General features: G+C 41.9%; 1 protein-coding gene across 1 annotated transcript; it reads right to left on the bottom strand.

The window, feature by feature from the left end:
• Positions 1–26176, bottom strand: wnt4 (wingless-type MMTV integration site family, member 4). The gene is made up of 6 exons (XM_032514212.1): positions 25499–26176; positions 4779–4860; positions 4262–4415; positions 3360–3491; positions 2883–3025; positions 1–1989 (listed from the first exon to the last, which is right to left on the bottom strand). Exons 1-6 carry the CDS (start codon positions 25573–25575, stop codon positions 1519–1521), a joined length of 1059 nt encoding a protein of 352 aa, XP_032370103.1. The 5' UTR covers positions 25576–26176; the 3' UTR covers positions 1–1518.

The following is a 26176-nucleotide window of genomic DNA, read 5'->3' as shown; positions in this document are numbered from 1 at the left end:
ATTTTTGACACGGCATATATTCCATATTAACATACATTCATAGGCAGTATAGTCTTCTTCAGTGTATAAGTCTTTACAGATCTACAGTATGTCTCTATAATGATAGCACGTTATTATAGGAAAGCTTTGCTGTATGTTGGTGGTACAAGACAACAATAGAGTCCTGACAGTGGCATGGGAAACTGTGTATGTGTGTGTGTGTGTGTGTGTGTGTGTGTGTGTGTACAGTATAAAAAAAACAAGGACAATTGAAAATGTGGTCAGAGGTTCGCTGCTGTGGGGCGAGGGCTCTATGTGCGCTTGGAGAGAAAGTGCTTCAGTCATCATGCATGGTGAACATGCTCGGCAACCCTCTGGCAGACCCCTTTGTGTATGTGTGTGTTTACATTGTGTGTTTGCTGGTGCATGCATGTCTCTGTGTGTTTACTCGTGTTTGCATTAAGCCAACTAGCGTTTGGCAGATGGCGACGTGCAGGAGAAGGCCAGGGTCAACATCAATTCAGGATTTTAACAATATGATGTTTTGTAATGGTAAAAAATCATTGACAATCTGATTTGAGAGCTCTTTGGATATAATGTTTCTGGTTTCTGGTTGCATGTGTCAGCTGTGCATGAATACAGGTGGCAATTTGAAGCAATGTTTGCCGGATATGTGTGTGTTTTGTGTGTCTCATGCCTATCACTTGCCAATGCTACGGGATCTACAGAAAAGACAGGAAGGAGCTGACAGTGGCTTTTATCTGTCCATCATCATCCTCCCTCTGACAGAAAGACAGTGAGTGCGTGTAAACGGAGCAGCATCAGGGCATTGCAGGGGGGCAAAATAAATGACTGGACCTCAGCGCAGCACAGCCATGTACACTCAGGAAGCAAATCACAGAAAGTCCACCTGTGACACGTTCCTCCTTGTTGTTCAAGTCTGTCCTCTGACAGACTCTGCATTTCCCTTTTTGACATCCAGCACTCCAAGTGAGTCCCCGAAGCAGCAGCAGCAAGGATAGAGGGCAAACAACCTCCCTTTTGACCCCCAATCCCAACCCAAACCCTTAACCCCACCCACCCATCTGCCCACCCATGGGTCCAGTTTGTCCCTAATTATCTCCATTCGTCTGTCCCCTCCTTCTAGGTCCACCAACCATCAATCTCCTCAGTCTCAACAAATAAGTTAAACATTACAAAAATAAGAAGCATCAATGACAAAGCAAATATGAGAGTGAGGGAGGGAGACAGGAAGGAAAATATGCTCTCTACTTGAGAAGAAACAAACTGCCCTTGTAACATTGTAGGGAATCCCATGCATGATCTACTGTTTTCCATTAAGGTGGCATGAAATGAATATGAGGACATTTGACGTTTAAGCCACTCAGTCTGTTTCCAGTACTAGGAGGGTGGGGTGTTTCAAGCAGAAGAAGAGGGAGGTCCAAGTCCTCCTTGCTCCCTTTGGCCTTGGTAATTGAGCAGGAGTGTGGGGCATTTGTTTTGTTCATCAGCAGTGCCCTCTGTGCGCCCCAACTCCCATCACCGGCAAGTATGCATCTCCACCATTTTGCGGCACTGTTTGCATTTGACATAACAGCACCAGTGGAACTTACAGCTGCACCTGTCCACCACCTCCACCTCCTGCGTCTGGAAGCCGCGGCCACAGCACATCAGCTCGCAGCCGTCGATGGCCTTTGACGTTCGGTTACACTGGCGGCCCACCGTGCCCAGCATACCCGGCGTGCGTGGGTCATAGTCGCAGAAATCTGGACTGGGCTCCAGGTAGACCAGATCTTCGTCCGTGTGAGGTTTGAACTGGGAGTTTCGAGGTGCCAGGACTTTGGTGGTGCCCACCTTGCGCTGCTCCACCTCAGTGGCACCGTCAAACTTCTCCTTGATGACATTGCCCACTTTGCGGAAGGGCGGCATGGCTTTCCAGCAGGTCTTTACCTCACAGGAGCCGGACACACCGTGACATTTGCACTCCACACGCATGTGGGACAGAATGGCCTGCAGAGAGGCCAAAGAACCTTTGGTAAGCAGAAAGAACTTGACTATAGCACAATATTCATACAGAATAGCTGCTGCTCAAATGCTGACCGTTTGGGCTTTCAGTAGTAGTAGTAGTACTACCTACTGCTACCAGAGATGTAGACTTAAGACTTGGACTCAAGTTAAACTTCATTGGGATTTGTTTTTGTCTTGACTGCAATTAGTCTTTAAATACTGTATTTTGTAATCTTTTTGACTCGGACTGAAATAACAGGACTCAAATCAGTGGAGAATAGACGTGCATTTGATTGACTTGAAACTTGAACTGGACATATCTAGAAATATTCAAGACTCAAGCTGCACTTATCTTGAATGACTTTGGACGTGACTTGGACTTGTCTTGAATGATTTGAAACTTGAGTTGAACTGTTTTGTTAATTGTCTTGTCTAATTGTGAATGTACTGTCTTTTCTTGCCTTTAAGGACCCCCTCAAAAACGAGATACTACATCTCAAGGGCTTGTTCCCAAAAAAGAATTTCTACCTTGTCTCAAATAGTTTGAGATTTGACTTGGACTTGTCTTGAATGACTTGAAGCATGACCTGGACCTATTTGAATGACCTCAGACTCGACTTGGACTGAAATGACTTGAGAATAGATTGACTTGAACCTTGACTTGGCCATATCTAGAAAGGTTAAAGACTTGAGCTGGACATATCTTGGATGACTTAATTGTACCAATTGTCCCAAATAAATTATTGTGAAGTAACACAAAAACCTTGCAAAGCAACAACTAAAAAGGCAGTTCAGAAAAAGAATTGCCACCACAACCTTGTGGGTGCTCCGTACTAAAAGAAGTGCAGTGTTCTACAAAAGGACTGATTCCCATTTTGTCATGGGCAGTGAGTTACCTTCCTGCCAGCCTCGTTGTTGTGCAGGTTCATGAGTGCCCGGCTGGAGGACTGGCCTTTACTCCTCTCCCTCACATCCACAAAGGATTGGGAAAAGGCCACTCCATATGCAATGTTATCACTGCAGCCCGACCACTGGAACCCTATGAAGATTTATAAAGACAGAGACAGGAAGTGGTCATCTGTATGGCACTTTAACCATCGCTCAAACACCATACTGTTTTGCAGCCATGTTTCAGTAACTTGGAATTGATGAAATGAGGGTTGATGATTGTAGTAATGTGTGATAGTGATATTTAAAACATGTGGATATACATACATGGAGATAAGATTGCAAAATAAAACCAATATGCTGTCAGGGATATCTGTCTGGCCTTTTCAAAGGATTGCATTAAAATGTACTGGATCAGCTAGTCCTTCTGTTTCCTTTGCGTGTGTTTGTGTGTTTGTGTGAAAGAGACAGAGAGAGAGACCTACCCTCTGGACTGACTCCATGTACATTGTGGTCACAGCCACATTTTTCCAGCTCTCCGCTGCTGCAGGCCCTTGTGACCGCAAACGCCACACTGGCTGCTGAGATGGCATATACAAAGGCTGCCTCACGGGTACCTAACACATACACAAACAACCACACACATACACACACAGTCATATTGCTTTGCATTATGTAACCGAAAAGAGCTTCTTATTCTGAATGGCAAAAAAAAACCTGTCTACATATAAAGGGTGTATTAAAGTCTAAGAGAAGGAGCACAGACGTCAACATGCAGTAAATGGTTAAACCAGTTTGAATGGAAACTGTCCGAATATTTTAAAATAGAATGGAATAATCCACATCAAATCAGCTTTGTGATATCAAATCAATCGATAACCAGGTCCCAATTTTGTTAATGCATGCAGGTAGAAAGGTTAACTGATTTGTTTTAGTGTTAATAGTATAACGACGTAACTCTGGGTTCAAAGGTGGGGAGGTTGTATCTAGGGAGGTCTCGGAACATGTCTGCATGTACTTAAAAAAAGCAACAAAAACATCGAATCAATTGTTGGAAAAAAGGACAAAAACGTCAAAAGGCGACAAAAAAGCAATGCAACAAACATTTTGGAAAAAGACGACAAAAACATTGAAAATTCGTAAAAAAAATACATCAAAAAGTAGACAAAAACTCTAAAAAAAGGCAAAAAAAATGTCATAAAACTTGTTGAAAAAAATCTTAAAAAGGCAAAAAAAAATTATAAAAAAAAATAATTATATAACCCCACCATCCCCCCCGTAACGTACGCCTATGGCTGTGATGCTGTCTGTCATATCAGTGTTCGCTTTGTGTCCAGATGCTTGCAGGGAGTTGGAGATGGAGAACCACCGCGGTGTAGACTCTTACCCTGGGTGACCACTTTGCCAAACACGGGCATGTTCTCCAGAGTGGAGCAGTTCCATCGACGGTTCCGAAACTGGAACTGACACTCGTCTATAGCCAGCTGGGCTCCACGACGCACCGCATCCATCACCTCCACACTGCGCTTACAGATCTGGACCTGCAGGGGAGACACACAGGAGCTACGTCAGCCACAAACACAACACACATACTAATAAAACGCTTTTTCATTTGAAGTAAATGTCTCCAGAAAAAAAAAAAAACATTTACCAGTATTCATTTAGATATTGATATGTCATTGTCAAATCAATAGTACCTTCCTACAGATAAAGGAGAGCATGCTAGAGAAATTGACAAGTCCTCATCCTTTTTGTTTCTTAGCTAATTTTTGCAGCAGAATATCACATTTCTTTAAAACGATCAACCTTGTTTTCACAGTATTTCTGTGTCCCAATCAAACCAACTGTTGTGATATTCCCTTCCAACACATGTTTTAGTAAATGATGTGCAAAAAGGTATGCACCTGTCTCTGGATGAGACCCCGTAACCTCTCGCACGTCTCCTCATCCCTGATGCTTCCCACTGACGACAGCTTGGCCAGGTACCTGAAAGAAACGAGAGACACAACCAACAAGACCTCGTTAGTGGGCAGTAGGTGGGGAGGCCTGAGAGAACACGGAGGTTGCGGAGGAACACTCAGGAGAAGAAGATGAATCTGATGTCTGTGGTTAAAGTGGTACAAGGTGAGACAGAAACACGATAGACATGTATTATCTCCATCATAGTGTCACTTTAATACAGTTATGGTCACAGACAATGTTTCCCTTTGGACCAGGGATGATTGAATTTGACGACAGCGTTCAGATGAAGCAGAGGGTCGGTTCCCATGACGTTGTGGGAATGTTTTGGGTAAATGTCTGGTTGTGAGGACACTGAGAGGAGGAAAAGTGGCTTATCATACAAACCACCTCCAAGCCAGACAGGTCAAGGAGATATACTGAACACATACACACACACACACAGACACACACAACCTAACATGTGTGAGAAAATGGCATCAGTCTGGATGCCCTGATCCTCACACATCCACCTCACTTCAGTCTCATATCTCCCGTCCCAGCTGCACCTTACAGAAATAGGCTTTCTCATAAGCTGGCAGTGAGCCTCCCACAGAGGGAGCAACCCTGATTATGTACAGTCAACACTGCTCAAAGTGTACTCTTTAAACATATGTTGAGTCTAAAAAACATAGTTTTTTCAAACAATGGAAAGTTTTGCGGATGACCTGAGATAACGTCTCATTTCTAGTGTAGTTTCACATAACACCGTCATGAAGGTTTAAAAGAAATGCTTGTTTCTTCAAACAAGGTGTTAAAACACAGATCACCCTTGATTTACAGAAACACCTCCAACAAGTGTATATACACTTTAAAAAGTCCAAATTAGTTGCCATTTAATTTTCTATCCCCTTAGATTTAAATAGGCTGACAGTTGAGATAGATGTTTTTCCACACACGTTTTGAATTCTGCACACAGAGTAGTATTGCATGCTCTTAAATTACTTTTTTGTCCTCTGAAATGAACAAAACTGTTTTTTTCTAGCTAGCTGTTTACCTCTGCTCCCAATCTCCATGCTGAGCTAGGTTAACCACGCTTTGACTCCAGCTCAACACACAAACAGACATTGATCTTCTTATCTCACTCTCAGAAAGAAAGCAAATCATGCATCTTCCCAGAATGATGAACTACTCCTTTCAGGGAGGTCAAGGAAAAACACAGTGTTGTTTAACATGCAAATACAAGTATATTCAAAGATTGAAATCGAACCTAAAAAGCAGTAAACCTCATTAAATTCAAGCAGCACATTGACATGAGATTGCACGGCATTAGCTACACAGTGGCGCATGCTCACCTGTGACAACTGTAACCTCATTATTATTATTGTAGTAATCAATATTTGCAGGCTCCTCCATACAGTGGACAGAGTTTGAATATCAGAATGGCTCTTGACGAGGCAAATTCCAACTAAATGAACTTACAGGCTGTCATTCGGACCAAGTAGACATTTTTTCCTTACGCTTGTTTTATGAGGCTCGCGTTATGAGTTCCCAAGACCACGCATACCTCTGCAAAGCCCTGTTAGCCTGTCTCAATCAAGCTGTGGCACAGATCCAGATTGCAGAGAATTCTGCAGACAGATTATTCACAAAGCCATAATGCACGACACAAAGTCATGCTCAATCATGTGTATAAAAAGGGTTATTGACATCCTAATTATTGGTTTAATTACATATACGTAGATCAGCTGTTAGCTACATCTCCCTTCTTTCACACCCTCCTGATATCGGGTGGTAAAAGTGATAGAAGTAGAAATAATTCATGTTTAGCGTTTAGTGCATTATGTTTAGTACTGTTTGCAAACGTGGTATAATTAGTACATTATCCTTCCAGAGGTCAAACAGCTCTTTCTCATCATTCAACCTCTCATCTCCTCCTTCAGTTCAGATTATCTTTCTCTCTCTCTCTCTGTCTCTTTGATGGCCTTCTTTTCCTCTTCTTCTCCAGACAGTGTCAATATTTAGCACTCATCGCTGTGATAACCCCCGCTCTCGGCCACTCTGCCACATCTCAGCCACATCTGCTCACATCCACCGTCAAGTTGGGGTGTGGGGGGGGGGAGGACTCACAGGGGTTCCCTTGGCTCATGGCAAGTCATATTTTTAAATCTCCACTAAGCTTTTAGCACTGACGTCAAGCTTTAGTGTGTAACTTTTTGATATCAATAAACACTCGTTACATTCAAGCCATTGCCAAATGAGTTGCTACAAAGCTAATTGAGAGTGGGCGATAACAGAAGGCTTGCGTCATGTGAACGCGCTCCAACAGTCGTTGTCATTTAGAATTCCTTCTGTTTTACAGTTTTAGTCGCGATTCCGCCCATGATTTGGTATCAATGAAATTATTGGGCTCTACATTATAGTAATGCTGCCATCAGTCTGGGACTGGTTTCCTTCAGAGCACCACCGTCCTTTATCAGAGTGTGTCCAATGTTTTGATGTCATAACCCCCCCCACCACCATATTGCTCACTGTTTTTTATATTACCAATGGTTTAAATGACATTGAGAAAGGGGGCCTTATCAGACTCGCTCTGCCAACTGGCTTCGGCTTCATGTTCCACCAGCTCGGTCTAAACTTGGGAATAAACGTGTTATTTTTAGTGCACCTGACTCCTGGAACAAAACACAACAGTTCCTTAAACTAACTTTTGGAAATTTTAGATATCTGGTTTTAAACCTCCAAACTTCTACTTGTAATAGCTTTCTTTTACATCCTAATTATCCATATTTATTTATCAAATTTTTAGTAGCTTTCCATTGTTCTTATGATGGTGTCGCTTCTTTTCTGTGTTGTTTTTTTAAAAGTTTTTTTTCCTTGCTTTTGTTTCTTCGTTATTTGCCAGTGTAACTGAGGGCCGCCCCTCTCTCGAGTTGATACAGGTTGAATGAATGACTGATTTTGATCCCCCCACGAGCTTTAAGCATCTTTTAGTTGAAGGTTTGACAGCTATATGCTAATACAGATTTTTATAAAACAGAATGTAGCCGAGTGAATTTTACGAAATGTTTCACACACTAAATTAATTTGACTGGGTTGGAAAATGTTGGACGTAATCCAAAATGGCCCCTAGAAAAATCTCCCTGAACCCGATGTGCACAAATTCATTTTTGAAAACAACAAAAAAAGGGCCTAAGCACACTCTGAGCAAATGTAATTGTCATTAAGAAGCAGCCACTGTTAAAAATAGAGAAATATGACATGTCCAAAGAACAAATGAATAAGTAAGTCATGGAATCTTTTACGCTTTTTTATGTACTGTTTACTAACAAAGTCGCCATATCAACCTTTCCCATATCATGAAAACATCCCTTTTCTGAGATTTGGGGTGTTATTTTGTGTCTCTGATGATTCCACACACAAACTTGAAAAAAAACTATTCATGCTGTTTTGAGTGAGATACAAGTATCCTGCCTTCAGTCTCCAGGTGAGCTGGTCAGAATCGGCAGGGCTATCTACGTCATCAGAAACATTTGGTGTGTGCTAACCCTTTTAGCTAATACCACATCAGCTAGCTGGAGACTTCTAAATGAGGGAGCACTTCCAACTTTGCATGGAACACCTTCAGACGAGGGACATGTAAGTAGTTCTATACAGCTTATTTTAGGGATTAGGGGGAACTTGCGTGTTTTGCCATTAAGAACAAGGTGGCTAACTGCTAGCAACGTTACCATTTAGCCAAGCCCATCTACGGAAAGCATTTTCTTGCCCTTTGGCTTGGTTGCAATTTGGTTGCAGTTCCACCAGAATTTAATTGGGGGTGATTGCAGGTGAGTGCTAAATGCATGGGACTCTATGGAGCTTGTGATATGTTCAAATGTAGAGTCATAAAGTCAGCATATACTGACTCAGTAATGTTGGTTACACTGCAATGTCTAATCGTATCCCAAGTTTAACTTTTACATTACTGGTACCAGCCCAACAACGGACTTGAAAGAGGAGGAATGTGTTAAAAGTTACACGCTACCACCTTTAACAAACCTGGAAGGAATAAAACACTCTGGTGCTTCACCTAAGAGAAGGACACTGATATGAAAATGCAGAAAGATAACCGTGGTAAGAAGACCTAAAGATTACATTTTCACATTTTTTGAATTGAGTTGCAGTAACTCTAGTCATGGGGGGAATCCTAAACCCCACTGTCTGTCCTCGAGCCCTCTGTGAGGGTATTTATCTTCCCAAATCTCAAATCTACAGGTCCTGCCCTCCCCGGCTCTGATTCGCTTCATTGCAGTGGCGAGGGTTTCATCAAAGCCATGTGCGCTGTTTGATCCCCTGTTGTTGTTTAGCGTAGCCTTGGGCAGAGCTCTACGTTCCGGTCGAAGCATCCAGCTGCGAGACTATCAGACAGCGGTAAAAACAACCCATGGCGAAAACACGAGACGACAACCGAACCCAGCACCACACTCATGAAGCTGGATGGCATCCCGCTGGCCTGACATGCACCCTGGAAACATTTAATAAACATTGGGTAAGCCATTATTCAGGTGATTTTCTGGATACATGTGTGTGTTGTGTGTGTGTTTGTGTGTGTGTATATACACGCGTGGGAAAAGTTCAGCGCAGGCCTTGGGCAAGTGTGTCTGAGTGATTTCAGCCCTGTCTCACTTTATCTGTTCATTCTGCTGTATACCCTTCGCTTCCCAGAGACAAGGTTAACAAAACGCCTCAACAAGGGGACACACACACAGACACACACACAGACACGCACACACACACACACACACACACACACACACACACACACACACACACACACACACACACACACACACACACACACATATACACACTCGCCGACCCCTCATCCTCATTCCACTCCCTCTTTCCTCTCTGGTCTCTGGTGGTTGCGTGCTTAAATCCCAGGGGCCTAAGCCCAGTGGAGCCAGTGGTGTTGTGAAGGCTGCGACGTGTAATGCAACACAAACACGCAAACGCATCACAGTCCAGGTGGAATGCTCCATACCTCCCACCCAGAGCCCCCCACGGCCTCATGGGAGGCTAGAACTGAAAATAAGAGATAATTCTAAACAGAGGAGACATTTATGACGCAGGTTGTTATCTGGAGAAGCAAAGAAATGGTGAGTACCACACAAAAATCCCTTTTGAACCACTTTCATGCCTTATAAGAAGAAAGAAAGAACTTGAAGAAAGAGTGCGGAAAACAACGTTATATAAATCAACAACAATGTTGATAATCAATCAATAGTTAAGTGTTAAGAATGAAGACCATATTGTGTTATTGAAAGCTCCAAGAGCTGGTAAGTGGACCTTTGGGATTTTTTATTCATTTATTTATTTATTCATTTTTTACATAAACTGTCACGAAAGGTTCAGGTATTTCCAATGGTTAAGGTGATAGTGTGTTATTTCAGGAAATACATTCATTCAATTACATTTTATTTATAGGATTAATTCATAACAACAGTTATCTCAAGAAACTTTACAGACAGAGTAGGTCTAGACCACACTCTATAATTTATAAAGTCCCAACAATTCTATTAATTCCCCCAAGAGCAAGCATGGTGCCACAGTGGCAAGAAAAACTCCCTTTTAGGAAGAAACCTCGGCCAGACCCAGGCTCTTGGTAGGTGGTGTCTGATGGTGCTGGTTGGGGGGGTGATGCACAGTGGCAATAAAAATCACAATAAAGAAAATGGAACAGTGAATAAAATGGTTGTAGTAGTAGTTCATGGCATAGCAGGGCGCTGCACGGCGTTACAGAATGTAGGGTGGCACAGTCAGATGTAGCAGGACGGAGCAGGACTTTCTTGATAAGTGTTAGATGTCTGTAAATAGCTTATCTTAGCTTAGCTTAGCATGAAGACTTGAAATGGAAACAGCTCGTCTGGCCCTGTCCAAAAGTAACACAATTCACCTCCGAATACCTCTGAAGCTCACTGATTACCTCAATATATGTAGTTTGTTTAATCCGTACACAAACAACAATGTAAGAACGACTTACTAGATTTTAAAAAGTTGCGGGCTATGTGCCAGACTATTTCTTGACTGGGAGCAGCAACTTGAGAAGCCAATAAGCGTGTTTCCCAAAATGTCAAACTATTCCCATATTTCAAGCAAAAATTCCAGATATTATGGTTTGGGCTTCTCAAATGGAAGTATTTGCTGCTTATTTCTTTGGACTGTTATTGGATGATTTTCCAGTTACTGCCTTTGGGCTGTTGTCAGACTTAACAAGCAACAAGCAACAGCATTCACTATGTTATGACATTATATAGAGCAAACAACAATGCATCACAGATTAATCTTTAGTTGCAGCCCTACTTCACTGTTAATCATGCCAAAGTGAAAAAGTAGTCTCTTAAGAGACTTAAGAGAGGTTTTGAGTTGTCCTCTTCATGCTTTGTCTATATTCCCTATTAACTGTAGCACTTTGAGATTTCTTTTTGAAATGTAAAGGGCATTATAAATAAAATTTATTATTTATTATTATTATTATATTGAGGGTATTCTGACATGCTTCTGTACTGTCTGGTACTCCAGTTGCATCGCTGCAGGTCTGTAGACCTCTTAGTCACATAGTTAAAAATGTTGGCTCCCTTCTCCCAAACCTGAGAGACATCCGTTTGAGCCGTCTCTATAAACGGGCCTCTAACGTCATGAGAGACGCCTCACACCCCGGACACCCCCTGTTTACCACCAGAGTTGTGGACCGGCTGATGATCCCATAACCCACAATCCGTTTTATGCTTTTCTATCACTATTTTCACTCAACACTGAATATACTGGCTAGAAAAAACAAACAATTATTAAGTCTGCTAAATATAATATGCCAAAAAAAATGAGAAAGTAGGGACCGCAGAGAAGAGAGAAAAGCACGGGAGGGAGGGGATACAGAAGCTTAACACATCTACTGTACATGCCAGTAGTGTGCTTCAGCAAATGTCACACACGCACACACACACACACACACACACACACACAAAGGGACACACAAAGGTTCACAAACTGTAGCAAGCTTTCTCTGCATCCATCACCTCTCATGTTTATTTATATGAAAATATCCTCATGTTTGCCTTTCCAGCACTGAGCACACAGCAGAGGTACACAGTGACAGGCAAATATAGCATGGATGGGAAATGCAAGGAGGAGACCTGCGAGAAAGAGTCTAAGAAACTTCTTTTCTACTGAAGTACTGTGCACAGGTCTTAAAAGAGCTAACAAATCTGCAAGCAATGCTGCAACAAGTTAGACTTCTTGACTTGATGCACGGACAATGTCTTTTGTCAGTTGAATGCCAATAAAGTTAAGTGCTCATGAAACCCTCACATTCAGTACTGCAAGTAGAGAGCCAGCAGGCAGCAGAGCTTTAAACTGCTCGTAAAGACAAGTGGGACTGTGGTGTGACCTGAGCTAACCCTCCCCGTCCCCTCTGCAGTAGACACCTCCAGTATGTAAAACATATAGTGACCTGTAGAGGGCACAATCCTCTCAGTTAATCTTCTGCAACTTTACTACACCGAGTTACGTTTCAGCACTAAGCTCGCCCTCCTACCCGCTGGACCTTTTGTCCAATGCCGTGCCATGTGTCTGTTCAAATTGTTCTTGAGAAAACTTCTCTGTTGATTGCATGGGAAACATCTGACAAATCCATAATAATGCCTTAATATGTCACGTTAATGAGGGATTGCTGTCCATGTCACATTGATCAACACATGCAAGAAAATTTGACACCAGACCTCAGTTATACAGTTTTACAGTAAACAAAAAAATCTTTTTTGACCCCCAACTTCACCTGCACAATCCACTGTGTTTAATTTACACTGAAAAAAAAACGTTTCAACCATGATCTAAATCAGCAAGCAATTTCTGTTAAACTAGTGACCTTCACAGCAGTGCATCTGCTTCTTGAGACATCCCCACTCATTGGTGAAACTAACCCGCCTGTTAGCTATTGCTTCAAACAGGTGGACGTGTAAGCAGTTAAATGTCCTTAGTGGCCCTTAGTAAAGGTTATAATGTTTAGTTTTTTTGAAAAACCATTTCAGAGAGGTGTTGATCTAACTGTATGGTCCTTTTGGAAGATGTAGTTTTAGGCAGTGTTGTAGCCAAGACCACCTATACCGAGACCAAGTCATCACTAAGACTAGAGTGTATCGAGATCGAGACAAGACCAAGACTTTGAGGGATTGAGACTGAATCAAGACCAAGACCAAGGCAGGACAAGACTGAGTGAAGACCAAGACCAAGGCAGGGCGAGATTAAGTTATTGGTTGCATCTGAATCAGGAAATTTTACATCCAATCACAGCAATAATGTTAACACATATGATAAGTCAATGCAGAGGCAACTTAGTGATATCCCTGCAGTCGTGGTCTTTGAAATAAAACCCCTCTTTATCCAAGACTTAGTAAAAATGCGATCAATTCCAGGAAGAAGCGGAGACCTTCAAAAGACCGATCCTGATTACTATGACACTGGTTTGTGGTGCTGTTGTTTTGCATTGCATCATACAAAGAAGTGTTCCTGTTGTTTAGCCTGCCCTCGTTGATATAAACTGGCTAGACAAAATAACAGAAACACCTGTCAGAACATTTGACCTTCATGAAAGTAAGATATATTGCAAGGTTGTTGTATTACACTGCATTAGTTGGTGTAGCTAATACACTTTCTTTGTGTATAAAGCACAAAGATATGTGAGAATGATGAGGTCTTGGTTCTTATCCCTTAAACACCTGCAGCTGCATCTTGTCTCATATCAGGAGTCCCTTTTCCTTAACATTGACCAAATGTTTTTATTTGCCTAACCGTAACGATACCTGACTGGAGTAATGAAATGTCCAGAAATTGACAGTGGTTCAACACCATTATCATAAAAACAAACCTGAATTGTACAAATTAAAGGTCTGTATCAAGGTTGCAGAGCAGAATTTTACATAAATGGCAAACTGCCTACTGAAAGCTTGTTTTTGATGTGAAACATTAAAATAAAATACTAAAAATATATAGTGATCTAGTAAAAAAAACTATAGGGAAAAAGAGGGAATATTTATTATGTTTTTTTAAAAATAAACTGTGCTTTGAAATATTTAATGCAACACTTTTGGGAATGGGAGTCTTGCTCAAGTATAAATACAATCCACAATTCTTTTCTCTTGCATAATAAATGAATAAATGAATAAAAATTAAAATAACCATTCCCAGATAATGGATTACTCAGAAATTCAATTCATCATATGCTTATGAAACAAGCCATCAAAAAAAAAAAAAAAAAAAAGAAAGTGCTGCAGTAGTTGGGCGGTGGTGGTAGTGGTAACAATGGGTGGGTGTGTTATTGTAGGAAGGACTAGGTGGATTTGATTTTAAGTCATAATATTCTGTAAGCCTCGCTCTGACGCATTTAGTTTAAATGAAATAAAAGTAGAGAAACAGTAGCTTCAGAGAAAGAAATACAAGACCAAAGGGAATCAGAAGCAAAGCAGGAACAGTGAGAAGAGAGGAAAGAGGTGAAAGTGAAAAGCATCTGATGAGTTCAGTTAACACAGTTGACCGAGCAGCGAGAGACTCGTGTGTATGCGGCCACGCGTGAGTCGGGGTGTATTTATATTCTGCTGGCTCCACTAGAGCTCATTTCCCCCTAAAAATAACATGCTCTGCCAACACCACAACCCTCACGTGCGCACACACACACACACACACACACACACACACACACACACACACACACACACACACACACACACACACACACACACACACACACACTCTTTAACACACATTTGGGAAAAGCGGCAATAAAAGCCATGAAATTAACCTCCTGCGTGGTGTTAGTGCAGTGGCCCCTAAAGGCTAGGAATCAATTAGTGTGTGTGTATGTGTGTGTGTGTGTGTCAGTGAGCATACAACCTCATCCACCTTATTCTCTGTCATGTTTCCTGTCTATAAAGGTCTTTCAGGTGATGCACGGTAACAAACACTCTGCATGAAACAATAGCTGCAAACAGCTGATTGTGTCTAAATGCAGGACTTGGCTGGAGCCGATTCCTGTGCCGTGTGTCAGAAGTGCTCTGTTTTCCGTTTGCAGTCTGTTTGGAGGCCAAGTAGTATCGACCAATCACATTTGAGCAGGTTTTGGTTGCATGCAGGTAAACAGTCCTTGTGGAGTGAAAAAGAGACGGAAACCGTTTGGCAAAATAACATCTCAAAAGCCCATCGACTATCGTCTGATGTCGATTTAGCTGTTCAATTTTTTTTTTACCTTTTTAAAAAATGGATCTGCATTCATATGCAGATATCTGTTTAGGATATATAAATGAGCTGAAATGTCATATGGACTAAAACTATCGACTAGGACTGTTAACAATGACTTGGCTTGGAATCCAAGAAATATTGGTCGTTGCCCCCAGAGGTCGAATTGTCGCCAGACCGATAGCCAATGAGTGATGGGCATGCATGTCCATATCAGCTTTTGAGTTAGAAAGTAGTCTCTGTATGTCTGTAAAACAACCATTTGCAGGGTTGCAGCTTTTAGTTCTCAGTGCATTTGAACTACTTTTGTATTTTAAATGAGTATCTATACACTAGTAAGAGACATCTGCAGACATGCAGACATCTTTTTACACAAGACTAAGAGTCTAAAGCCATGCTAGCTAGTGTTAGCATTCTAACATGCACAAGATGACAATGCTAACAGTTCTACAAAACACTAAGTACAACTGACGCTGATGGGAACGTCTGTAGTTTTGCAGATATTTGGTCGGGAAATAAAGTATTGGTCAAATTAAATTGTTGACCTGATGATGAAATGAAAAGTTAGAGGATCACCAAAGTGATAGAGGATCACCATGAATGTCTGTAGAAAACTGCAATCCATCCATTGGTTGTTGAGATATTTCAGGCCGGATAAAGGTGGACGGACCCTCTGACACACCAGCATTGCCATCTATAGGGAAATGCCTAAAAATAAGGTAGTTTGTATTCAACCAGCTCCCACAAGTCACTTCTGGTGAGGGGCTGGCCAAGCCTTTTGATGCATAGTGTCCCTGGATCCTTCTTACCCATCACTGTTTGTGAGAGAAATTGGAAATTAGAAATGTGTCTGTAGTTATGGTAAATCTATGGTAGGATGTATTGTGGAGAATCAGTTTTATTTATGGCCTAAATGTCAAAAGATAACACAAAAGGGGAAGGATTGAGTACTTTTAAAGGAAAAAGAGGGATAGGGTCTATTTTGGATGGACTTGATCATTTTAAGTTTGTCATTAAAGCACAGCTTTGAGCTCTTATGTTTTCAATTTGATGGATACAAGTAGTTCATGAATTCATAAGCTGAAAAGAATGGGGATTGCATTATTGATGAGTTTTTCTACAGTGTCAAAGTTGAATTTATGGTTGTTTTTATTTCCACATTCAGTTTGGATAGATAAGGAGATAAGCTTGCTTGTACAGTAAAACTGAAATCATTCATGTGCAGCGGGCAGGTTTGGACATGCACCATGTACACTCCTGCTAACTATTTACACAGTTAACACACATGTATAAACTGTGTGTTGTACACAAGTTTGTATGTATAAAGACCTCTCTGTGTGTGAGGTTAGCGGTTCTGTTAACTAGGCATCACTACAAAACAGAATATTTGACTTTTGCACTTTTAAAACTTTTCATTTTAAGATGAAGATGATATATGTATTTATATACACGAATGACATCAGAGATAGCAATATCCTCGGAAATTGCAAGTCACACTGAATCTAAAATCATGTGTATCATGTCTATGGGCTCGGATTTGAGTAAAAACTCTGTGAAGGAGTTTGAGTTTGACGCGAATTGCAGCAGTCAGGCTTGTAAGGGGCCTGTTCAATTAACCTTTATTCCTTTTTCTTTTCGCCTATTTGCCACACCCAAATGGTTCAGCATATAACAGAAGAACTGGAAGGCCAGAATGCAGGTATGAGGCTTCATTTGAAACCTCAATTATGCTAGATTCTGAAACCGGGCTTGTGTAGCATTTGTCTCAGACACAACCTAAACTACATCAGTTTAACCGTAGTTCCTTGTGTATAACAAGTAATATTTGAATAACAATAACTAAGACATGTTTTATGCCACAGTATCCAAGTCCCCATACATACCTTCTACACCTTGTCAACAACACCTTTATGACGTTTCAGACTGCTCGGCCTAACCTTATGGGAGCTAGCGAGTTTTTAGTTTGTCCATGAACCTCTCCAAAATTTCCTCAAGTGACCAAATTGTGCTAATTGCTTTTACTTGGCTCTGTGACATTGGAAAAATACATGCTAAAGTGGTAAGATTTCTATAAAAAACATTTTACATTCATTCAAACATTGTTAAGGCCAGCGAGATCTACGTCATTTTGACGTCACATTATATTGTTCTATTGGACTGGCTTGCATGCACCGTTCCTATCCATGCTATACATCGTTGGAAAGGGAATTAGCTTGGAAGTCATCATGATAGAAGTCTTGATAGCCAATGACGGCTCGTTCTACCACGCTTTGGTGCACATGATTTTGGGAAAATAAACTGGTAAACGATTCAATTGCGGAGAATCTAACCAATCTAATGATGTGTGTGTAGCATATCCATATTGACAAAATCTTTAACATTTGTATTTTAAAGCCTAATCATCCAAATAAGGGGGCTAAACCTAGATGTAGTTGTAGTAGATGTAGATGTATGTGTGTGTGTGTGTGTGTGTGTGTGTGTGTGTGTGGGTGTGTGGGTGTGTGTGTGTGTGTGTGTAGTGTGTTAATGTGACGAATAAAACGGGCCTAGGGCGACCACAAGGGTAAAATCTAGATTTGATAAAATACTATCATTGCCTCCATGTTCTGTCACAGCCACTGCTGCTGTTGGAGCTGCAAAGCGTGTTGATGAACGTGCCAAACTACAATAACTACCTTCCATTTGTTTTTAAGACCCCAGCATGCACCTGTCCCTTTCACCCCAGCAGTATCTTTGCCTCACGCTTCTACCTCCTTCAAGTCTCCCGTCTCACAGTCTGACAGTATGACATTTAGAAATGCAATCATCTGTTCACAACCATTGTTGCCCAGGAGCACGAGCACTTCCACATGGTCGACAGAGGGTGTGTTGTTTCTCCTAAAGGCCCCGTGCGCCGCGCTGTGGATCTGCCAGAACTGTCTCTTGTCTTTCAGCGACCAAGGTGTTTTCTCGTCAGACAGAGCTGGCGGTAATCTGGTCATCGTGAGCGATTCCCCGCGGCTCCAAGTTTGTCACGATAATTGTACACACTCTGATGACAAGATGGCTCAAAATAACATGCCACAGCTTTAGCACATACGTGCGTGCGTGTGTGTGTGTGTGTGTGTGTGTGTGTGTGAAAGACGTGTTAGGCGCCAGTGTGTACCGCAATGCCAAGGTCTCTGCTTTCTCTGGTTACCCATCAGCTGCCATCTCTTTAGCACCTCACCATGGTTGTCCAGGACATACTGTATGCATGTATGTTTGTACACACACACACACACACACACACACACACATAAAATATTTAAAGAGATATCAATGATTAGTGAATTATATGTGGTATGTTTAACACCAGGATGCAACTGATAATGTTGAGCAGTTATGGTGGGTATTCAGTAGTTTAGAGGGGAAATCATAACTATTCTGCCAAAACCAGAACATTAATTAATAACATCCAACCCCATTTGTTTCCATCTATCGGTTGTTTTGCTGCCATGTTTTTCATGTTTGGCTGCAGTTTGCTACTGTCAGCAAATGGCAGCCAAACATGAACACACGGTTCAGTACTGAAAGTTAAGTGTTTAAAAAGCAAACACTCAACCCTTTCTAGGTTTTAAAGGGGATTTTGTTTCTCAAGTAAATAGATGAGGATTCTAATCCTTTCTCCAGAGCAGCGTCATGACTCTTTCACTAAACAAATAAATGAAACCGAGCGAGGCGCGCTCGAAAAGATGCCAGATGTAATCCTTCTTTTGGTGAGAGGAATTATTCGCAACCACTACGGTTGCTTTTTCTTGAGTCAGTGTTTAAGGTTTTTTACCCATTAGGTGACTTTGAAAACATTTTGAAACAAAAACACAAAAATACTCTATATGTTGGTGTCAGCTAGGGCACACTGAGGTTATTTCCTGGACTGCAGCAGTTTGTAATCTTGGTAACTCAATGTCAATCCAGTGGCACACTGAAATCATGGTGCCAAAAATGAGTGTTCATAATATTTACATTTTATGCGACCAGCACCAGACTGTTTGCATACGTCCATATCAACCATGTCATTGTACTTCATTTATTCTACAGTTTCTACTGGACTGTTAATCAACAGATTACACACGCTCCATGAAAAATCATTGATGAAATAAAACTTCTCTCTCTGCTAATAACTCCCTGAGGACCTTCCATTGCTGCCAGTCCTCTCCCAGTGTCGCCATTCAAAAGAACAGAGCTATGTGTGTTATCTTCTTTTTAACGAGTCTGGCCAAAGTGTCGTTACTGCGCAGCCTCCAACTGAGCTTGAAGATGTAGATGTGACGTGAGCAACCTGTTTGAAAGTTGTAAGTCCTCTGGTAGCTGTGCAAGAGAAATCTCAATCACTCCCAATCAGCAGATACGGAGAGCGTAGGTTAGGAAATAACACAGGCACATGTTAGTATTATAATTATTGCTAACTAACATGCTAGTTGACATTAGTAATTAAACCCAAACAGCTAATGAAAATCCAAACTGTCTGCGAGCTTACCCTGTACTATACAATGATTTGTCGACTATTCGACAGTAAGTCGCTTGGTTATGACACAATCGCCTATTTTTACAAAAAACATCTGCTACGCAGCCATAACTTAAGCTACAAGGTAACGGAGCCTTTTATACATTGTCGTGTTTCTTTAGAAATAAACAACGGACAAATAGAGTCTTTAAACGCTTCAGATGTTAAGTTATTTGCTGTGAAAGTGACGTCAAAATGAATGGCAGTCAATGGGATGCTAACGGCGGGTGATCAAAATGGCACCATAGGGAGCTTTGCTTTGAGAGGAGAGGCTTATCCCCTTGCCCCTTCCATACTTCCTACCCCCTACTTCCTGTGTACTTGCTCAGAGAACCCCGATTTTCAAATTTGGCCTTCAATGTCAACTACACACCTGTAAAGTTCCCTGACTAAATCTTGCACCATTGTGAAGCTATCACAGTAATCAAATCTTGCCGCAGACATATCAACACAAAATGCCTCTGTGGTAGTTCCCGCTATAAGAGGTAAAGGCTTCTCCAGGACCATATTCTATATATATATATATATATATATATACATCGACGTTTCGTTTCCTTGATTGTTCAGGTGCTGGATGTCCCTCATTTCCTGGCCAGATATCCGTAACCTTTCGCTTTCTTTGTGTTGCCGTTCTGAACTCCGGTGGATTTATGAGGACTATGGTTGACTGCTCCTCAGACGCCTGCATGGTAAATCCAGACAGCTATCAACTTTTGAACGTACACACAAGTTCCACCACCACAGCAGCCTTCCTTCCAGTTCCTTCCCGAGGCTATTTTGAAGCTGTCGTTGAGTCAGAGTCTTAACGCCGCCCGAGACGATTGTGATTGGTTTACCATATTTTGCTATGATGACACACAGACTTGTAAATAAAACCAGAGTTAATATCTGCGTTAATAGTGGCATCGTTGTCGCAGGTAAAAACTGTGTATTTTTGATTTGGGGGGAAACTTGCCCTTAAAATATAACTGAATATCTTTGTACAGACTAAAGCTAAGCCCTGAGTGGGTCACCTTGCCAATTTATTTGGTTTCTTACTAGCCAGTACGTTCCTAGATACATTTCCCACACACACGCACGCACGCACTCCCCTGCTTCTTCTCTATCATTGTGTTCAGCTGTGCATGTGTCTGTGTGCTGAGTTGGAGCATGCTAGTGCACTGTAAGTAGTTACCATTCTTCTGCAGTCAGTGCGGTAATTACTGAGTGTGTGCCACTGTTGGGGAAGATGCCAGCATACATGCTCAATCATAAAAAAATCACACACACACACACACACACACACAAACACAAGCACAGTAGCCCTGGAGCAGTGTGCAGGTGCAGCAGGACCAGTCGGAGCAGGGCAAGAGGAGGAAGAGAAGGAGGAGAAGGAGGGTGATGATGGACAAACCAATGAAAAGGAGCATTCAAATCCCCTGTTCGGCAGCGGGACACTAAACATGACTCAGCAGCCACAGCATCCTGGCTCCCGGGCTAAAGGTGACAAGCTGAGCTACAGGTGAGGTAAACAAACAGGCTGAGGTTTAATGTGACGTCAGAACAGCTGAGAGGCGTTGTAAGTATTTTAGCTCTTCTGAATCATAGTCAGTAAATGCAGATTCATGATTGCCGGAATAATAATGCTTCTATATTTCTCCAAAGGGTTGCAACTAACCATTAAGTCCACTATCAATTCATATTCTAAGTATTTTTATGAGCAACACAATAAGGATTTGATATGCAAAATATCAGAAAACAGATAACAATACGGTCAAAATTTCTCAGTCTGCAAGGTGACATATTCAAATTGCATATTTTATCTGACGAACAGTCCAAATCTCTAAAGGTATTCAGCTTGAAGAAATAGAAAAACCAGAAAATGTTCATATTTGCATAGCTGGGCCCGGGTTTGCTGGCCCCATTATCAAAAAGGGAAAACAAAACGCAGAAAAAATTGAGGGGGTTTAATACTAATTACTAAACATTTCTAAACCTTTTTTTTTTGGGGAAACCCCTTGCTTTTAAAAATAATCAAACACTTTTAATTGTGAAAACCCAAATTTGCCCTATTTTCAAAAACACATCACCCCCCAATGCAGTTGCAGTAGCAAAATCAAACACTTCCCCTTACAAAAACAAAATTTGCACAGAAAGAATTTTGCTTTTTTTAAGATTTTTTTTTTTGGATTTTTTTTGTATGGGACGCTAGACTTGAAATGGGAGAAGACATGCATAAAAGGCCGCAGGTCGGTCAAACCCGTGGTCACGCGAAAGGGGAAAACCTCTATATCGGGGGCGTCCACAGGTACTACAGGCGCCATGTTTCCAGTAAAGGGGAGCCGTAAAAAGCCAAAAGCTTTTTGGGGGTCAGGGGAGTTTTGAAATTTGGGAAAAAATGCCCCTAAGCCGTGTGTACATCTTGCGGGGGTTTGGAGAGCACTAATTTTAACAAACGCCTTATTGAAAATGGGTGAGGATTTAAAGACACGGGATTAAAAACTGAAAAAAATAGCTTCAGTTGCATTATTTGAAATGTCGGGTCCCTTTTTTAGTAGTTGACCAAGTTTTTCAGGAGATTGAGTTTTTGCTTTTTTTATTTTTTTGCCCAATGATTTTGACAGGGGTTTCTTGCGCTTTGGGCAGTACTAAGTGCTAAGGCCCTTAAAAATTATTAAACTTTCCCTTTTTTTTTTTGGTGTTGTTGTTCCTTTCTGCTTTTGTCCTTTAGCTTCCATTTGCTTTTGGGTGCTATGAAAACAAATTAAAAGTCTTATGGTGATGTCCAAAACGTGTTTTTTTACAGATGGATCCCCCGTAGTATTTCACGCAGTGGACTTGCCCAGTTTCTCTTCAAAGATCCTGACAAGCAAAAAAAACAGTCTGCCACTCCTTCCTGGTGGCTGCAGGATTGGCCGAACGCCTGTGGGGCTTCTCAGTTTTCTAAACAGACCAAATGGGGGCTCATTGAAAAAAAACTGGTATTTTTCAGAAATGTAACCCAAAGGTTTCAAAACGTTTTTTAGAAAATAAGCCCTGGTTTCTGAATCTGTCTTAATTTTAGATCAAAGTGGGCCCCTTCCCCATTTTCAAAAACGGTTAGTTTCAACTTTTGCAAAAGGGGGAGGGGACTCTAAATTACGCGCGTCCCGAAGCATTGTGCTCTCGTAGAAAAAGAATGGGAAATGGGAAATGACACGACAATGGAAGCACCCGGTCGTTTAGTTCCAAGCCCTTTTCTCTTTGTGTTTCTTTGGGGAAAAAACTTTTAATGGCCTGAGTAACTCGAGTATAATGAAGCAGGTTTTGTTTTTTAATAGTATTTACTTCTTCAAAAAAGATCACTAAATCAGCAAATTTGCTTTGTGGCCCGCAGCGAATTTTCAAAGGGATTTAAAAAAAATTTTTTTACCCCAAATATGTAAAAAAACTGTTTTACCAAATTTCCTTATATCTTTTGCCCAATAAAAGGGGCCCCTAAAAGAAAACGGGGTGTATGTGACCCGTGTTTTGGGTGAAAAACCCTATTGGGATTATAACCCCAAGTTTTTAAAGCCACACTGTTGGGAAAATAATTAAAAAACCTAAATTAAAAAAATCCCCTTTTAAAAATTTTTCCCCCGGTTTTTCTCGCCTCACAGTTTAAATGATTGCCCTGAGAGAGATGAAGGAAAACTTATACTAAAATAGAAACTATATAGAGAGATAATAATGTTACTTTAAAAGGGCTGATTTAAGACAGTCCCTCCAATCAAAACTTCGTGGTAAAAATGCAGGGCTGAATTAAGTCCCCCAAAATGGACCAAAAAATGGTTGGGGGCTGGCCTCCGGGCCCCTGCCAAGGGGGGTCTTAGCAAGGCACCGAAAACCCCCAACCATCGGCAGCCCCCCCCCGCCCCCGACCTTTCTCCCTTAGTGCATGTAAGGACTGAAATGTGTGTGTGTTTCAGGCCTGTGTTTTAAGGGGGATAATGATAGGGAGAGTGAAAAAAAATTTTAATTTTCCCTTTCAGGTTACTAAAGTAACTTTTATTATTATTATTTTTATTATTATTTTATTAGGGGTGTTGCAAAGCTTTGGCCCGCGATAATCTTTTCTCCAATTGTTTGTTATCCCTTTTATAAGGTTGAGGACAGAGATGCAGTCCCTCCCGCCCCCGAGACAAATGTGATCCCCTTGAGCAAAATGGGAGCTCGGGAGCCTGCCTGTACATGCCTGCTCTGTCACCACGCCTTCAGCCCCAAACAACACAATCACCCTGCACTCAGTGACAGAGTTTAAGGTAGACAGCGTTGTTTCGCCAAGGCTGTAATTTCATTTATTCCAACGAATCTGTCAATGATATCAGTTAGGCCGTCTTCTGCTATCCTGATGTAAAAGCACACAAGCCTGTAGTCAACCTTTTCTAAACCTTACACAGTTATTACAGAGAAATTAAGTAAAATAATGTCAATGAACGTCAACATACACCATGTGAGCATATAATAACAACTATACCGCTCGAGCCTCAGCTCTCTGAAAGGTCCTGCCTAAATGATGAGCACGGCTTGTAAATTTGCTGAAGCTAAGAGGAATGAATGGCAGCAGAAAATGGAGCGGAGCCTGCGGAGGAATGCAGAAACCCACCTAACCACCTCCCACAGGCTGCCGGGAGAGCAGGCACACACATGCGACCCAACCGACCGGCCCCAGGAAGAGGTGGCACTGTGCAGTCCAACTACAGAGTCACACTTTGTTTGTGGAGCCCCCGAAGTCTGACTGCTTCAAGATCGCCATACATCAAATACATGAATAAATAACAAAATATTTCTATTGGGGCTGACATTTGTCTGGGAGCTCATTCTTCTTTATTTCCTGAGTTATCTCTTTATTTTTACTGTTATGTTCAAATAGCCGACAAACTTTGTGGTTTCGAACTTCATGATGAACTCATAGGGGTCTCACTCTATTTAGTTAGGTAGGCTATTTTATGAATTTAAGAGTCAGTGTAACATGCTTATGGTATTAAGGCACTGATAATTGAGTGAGATATGTCTTTAATTTGATAGAATTCTGCTTTCGGAATAGTTTCTTATGCTCAAATGCAGCTGAACTGACACACACTTGCCTAATATTATCAGCATCTTTGTCTGACTTTATAATAGGCTGTTGGTGATGACAAAATATGAATTTTAGGACTATGAACAAGAGTTTTTAGGCTATGAACAAGAGAATGGCAGGTCAGAGGTTTCAATGGTCTGTGAACTCCTAACTGTTCGTTGAAGCGTTTCCAAAGTGAACCGTTATTCTGTTCTTTCACCATGGGTTCTTGCCATTTATAAAGAAATTAACACATTCAGTTCTACAGACTGTACAAAAAGATCTTAATTCTCACTACGAGGTCTTGATCACATAATTAGGAAAAGCTCTACTTCTTTGAAAGAACTCAGGTTGAGGGCTATGTTGTCAAAAAGATAGGCAGAGGAGACTTGTTCATTTAGAAATACAACCTAATAACCTCTTTTTCTATTGGCTACACACGCATATTATTGTCACATGACAATCAATAATTTGACATTTCACCTATGGGAACCTGCACCTTTGCATGAAGAGCATGTGCTTTTTAACTTGTGGGGGACTTTTTGTAAGGCTCTTTGCGGGGGGATGTATCGGGGTTGGTAAATTATTAAGTTTTGGCGAGGGGGGAGAGAAAGAGAGAGAGAGTGAACGCGCGCGTGTATTTGTGTGTGTGTGTGTTTGTGAGATGGTTAACAATTAACCTGAGCGGGCAATGAGCCGGAGGGAAAGAGGAAAGAAGATGTGAAGATGAGGAGGAATAGGAGGAGATGAGGCGAAAGAGTGTAGGTGATAAAATAAGTGAGAGTGTGGTCCACTTTCTAAAACCAGTAGTATAAATGTGGAGTCCAACTTACAGCCAGTTACTTGCGTTGGCGGAGAGGAGCGCGCAGCAGAGCATCAGGACGCACCGCAAAACATACTCCTCAGTCATCTCGAGAGGGAGGTCGGGGAGGTTGGTGAGAGCTGAAATAATCCCGAGGCGGACAAGGGGTCGGCGGTGAAAAAGAAGCAGCGGTGGGGTCCGTAGAGTGCTGTTAATCCATCGTCCCGCATCCAGTGGATCATCCGCCGGGTAGGCGCGCAGCTTCACGGTCCGTCGGCGTGGTTCTCCCGTCCCTCCCTCTGACACTCCGCACTGTCAGAAGGGACGGGGAGAGGGGGAAGAGCAGGATGCTAAAAATACAATCAAAACTCTGGAGCCGCTCGGGCTGAATCGGTCCCTTCTCCTCAAAGCAACTTGCTTGCTTTCTTTCTCAGTTGCGCGTTGACCCCAGCCGGGACAGCGCGTGGATGAGCAGTCAATAAACGCCAAAACGAAATGAGCTCTCTGTCGGCTCTTCCTCCTCTATGAAAGGCTTATCACCCAAAACCGGGTCGCGCTCTGAGACAAGCGGGGCTCTCCTGTCAGCGCGCCGCGGGCTCGCCAACTCTCCCCGGACACATGCACACACACTCTGAGCGTAAAATACGCGCGGTTCCTCCTCACACACCACCGTCTCTCGGTGCGTCTGGCCAAAGGGAGATTTTGTGCT

Source organism: Etheostoma spectabile, chromosome 4 (assembly GCF_008692095.1).
Source record: "Etheostoma spectabile isolate EspeVRDwgs_2016 chromosome 4, UIUC_Espe_1.0, whole genome shotgun sequence".
NCBI lineage: Eukaryota > Metazoa > Chordata > Actinopteri > Perciformes > Percidae > Etheostoma > Etheostoma spectabile.
This window is presented reverse-complemented; position numbering and strand designations above follow the sequence as displayed.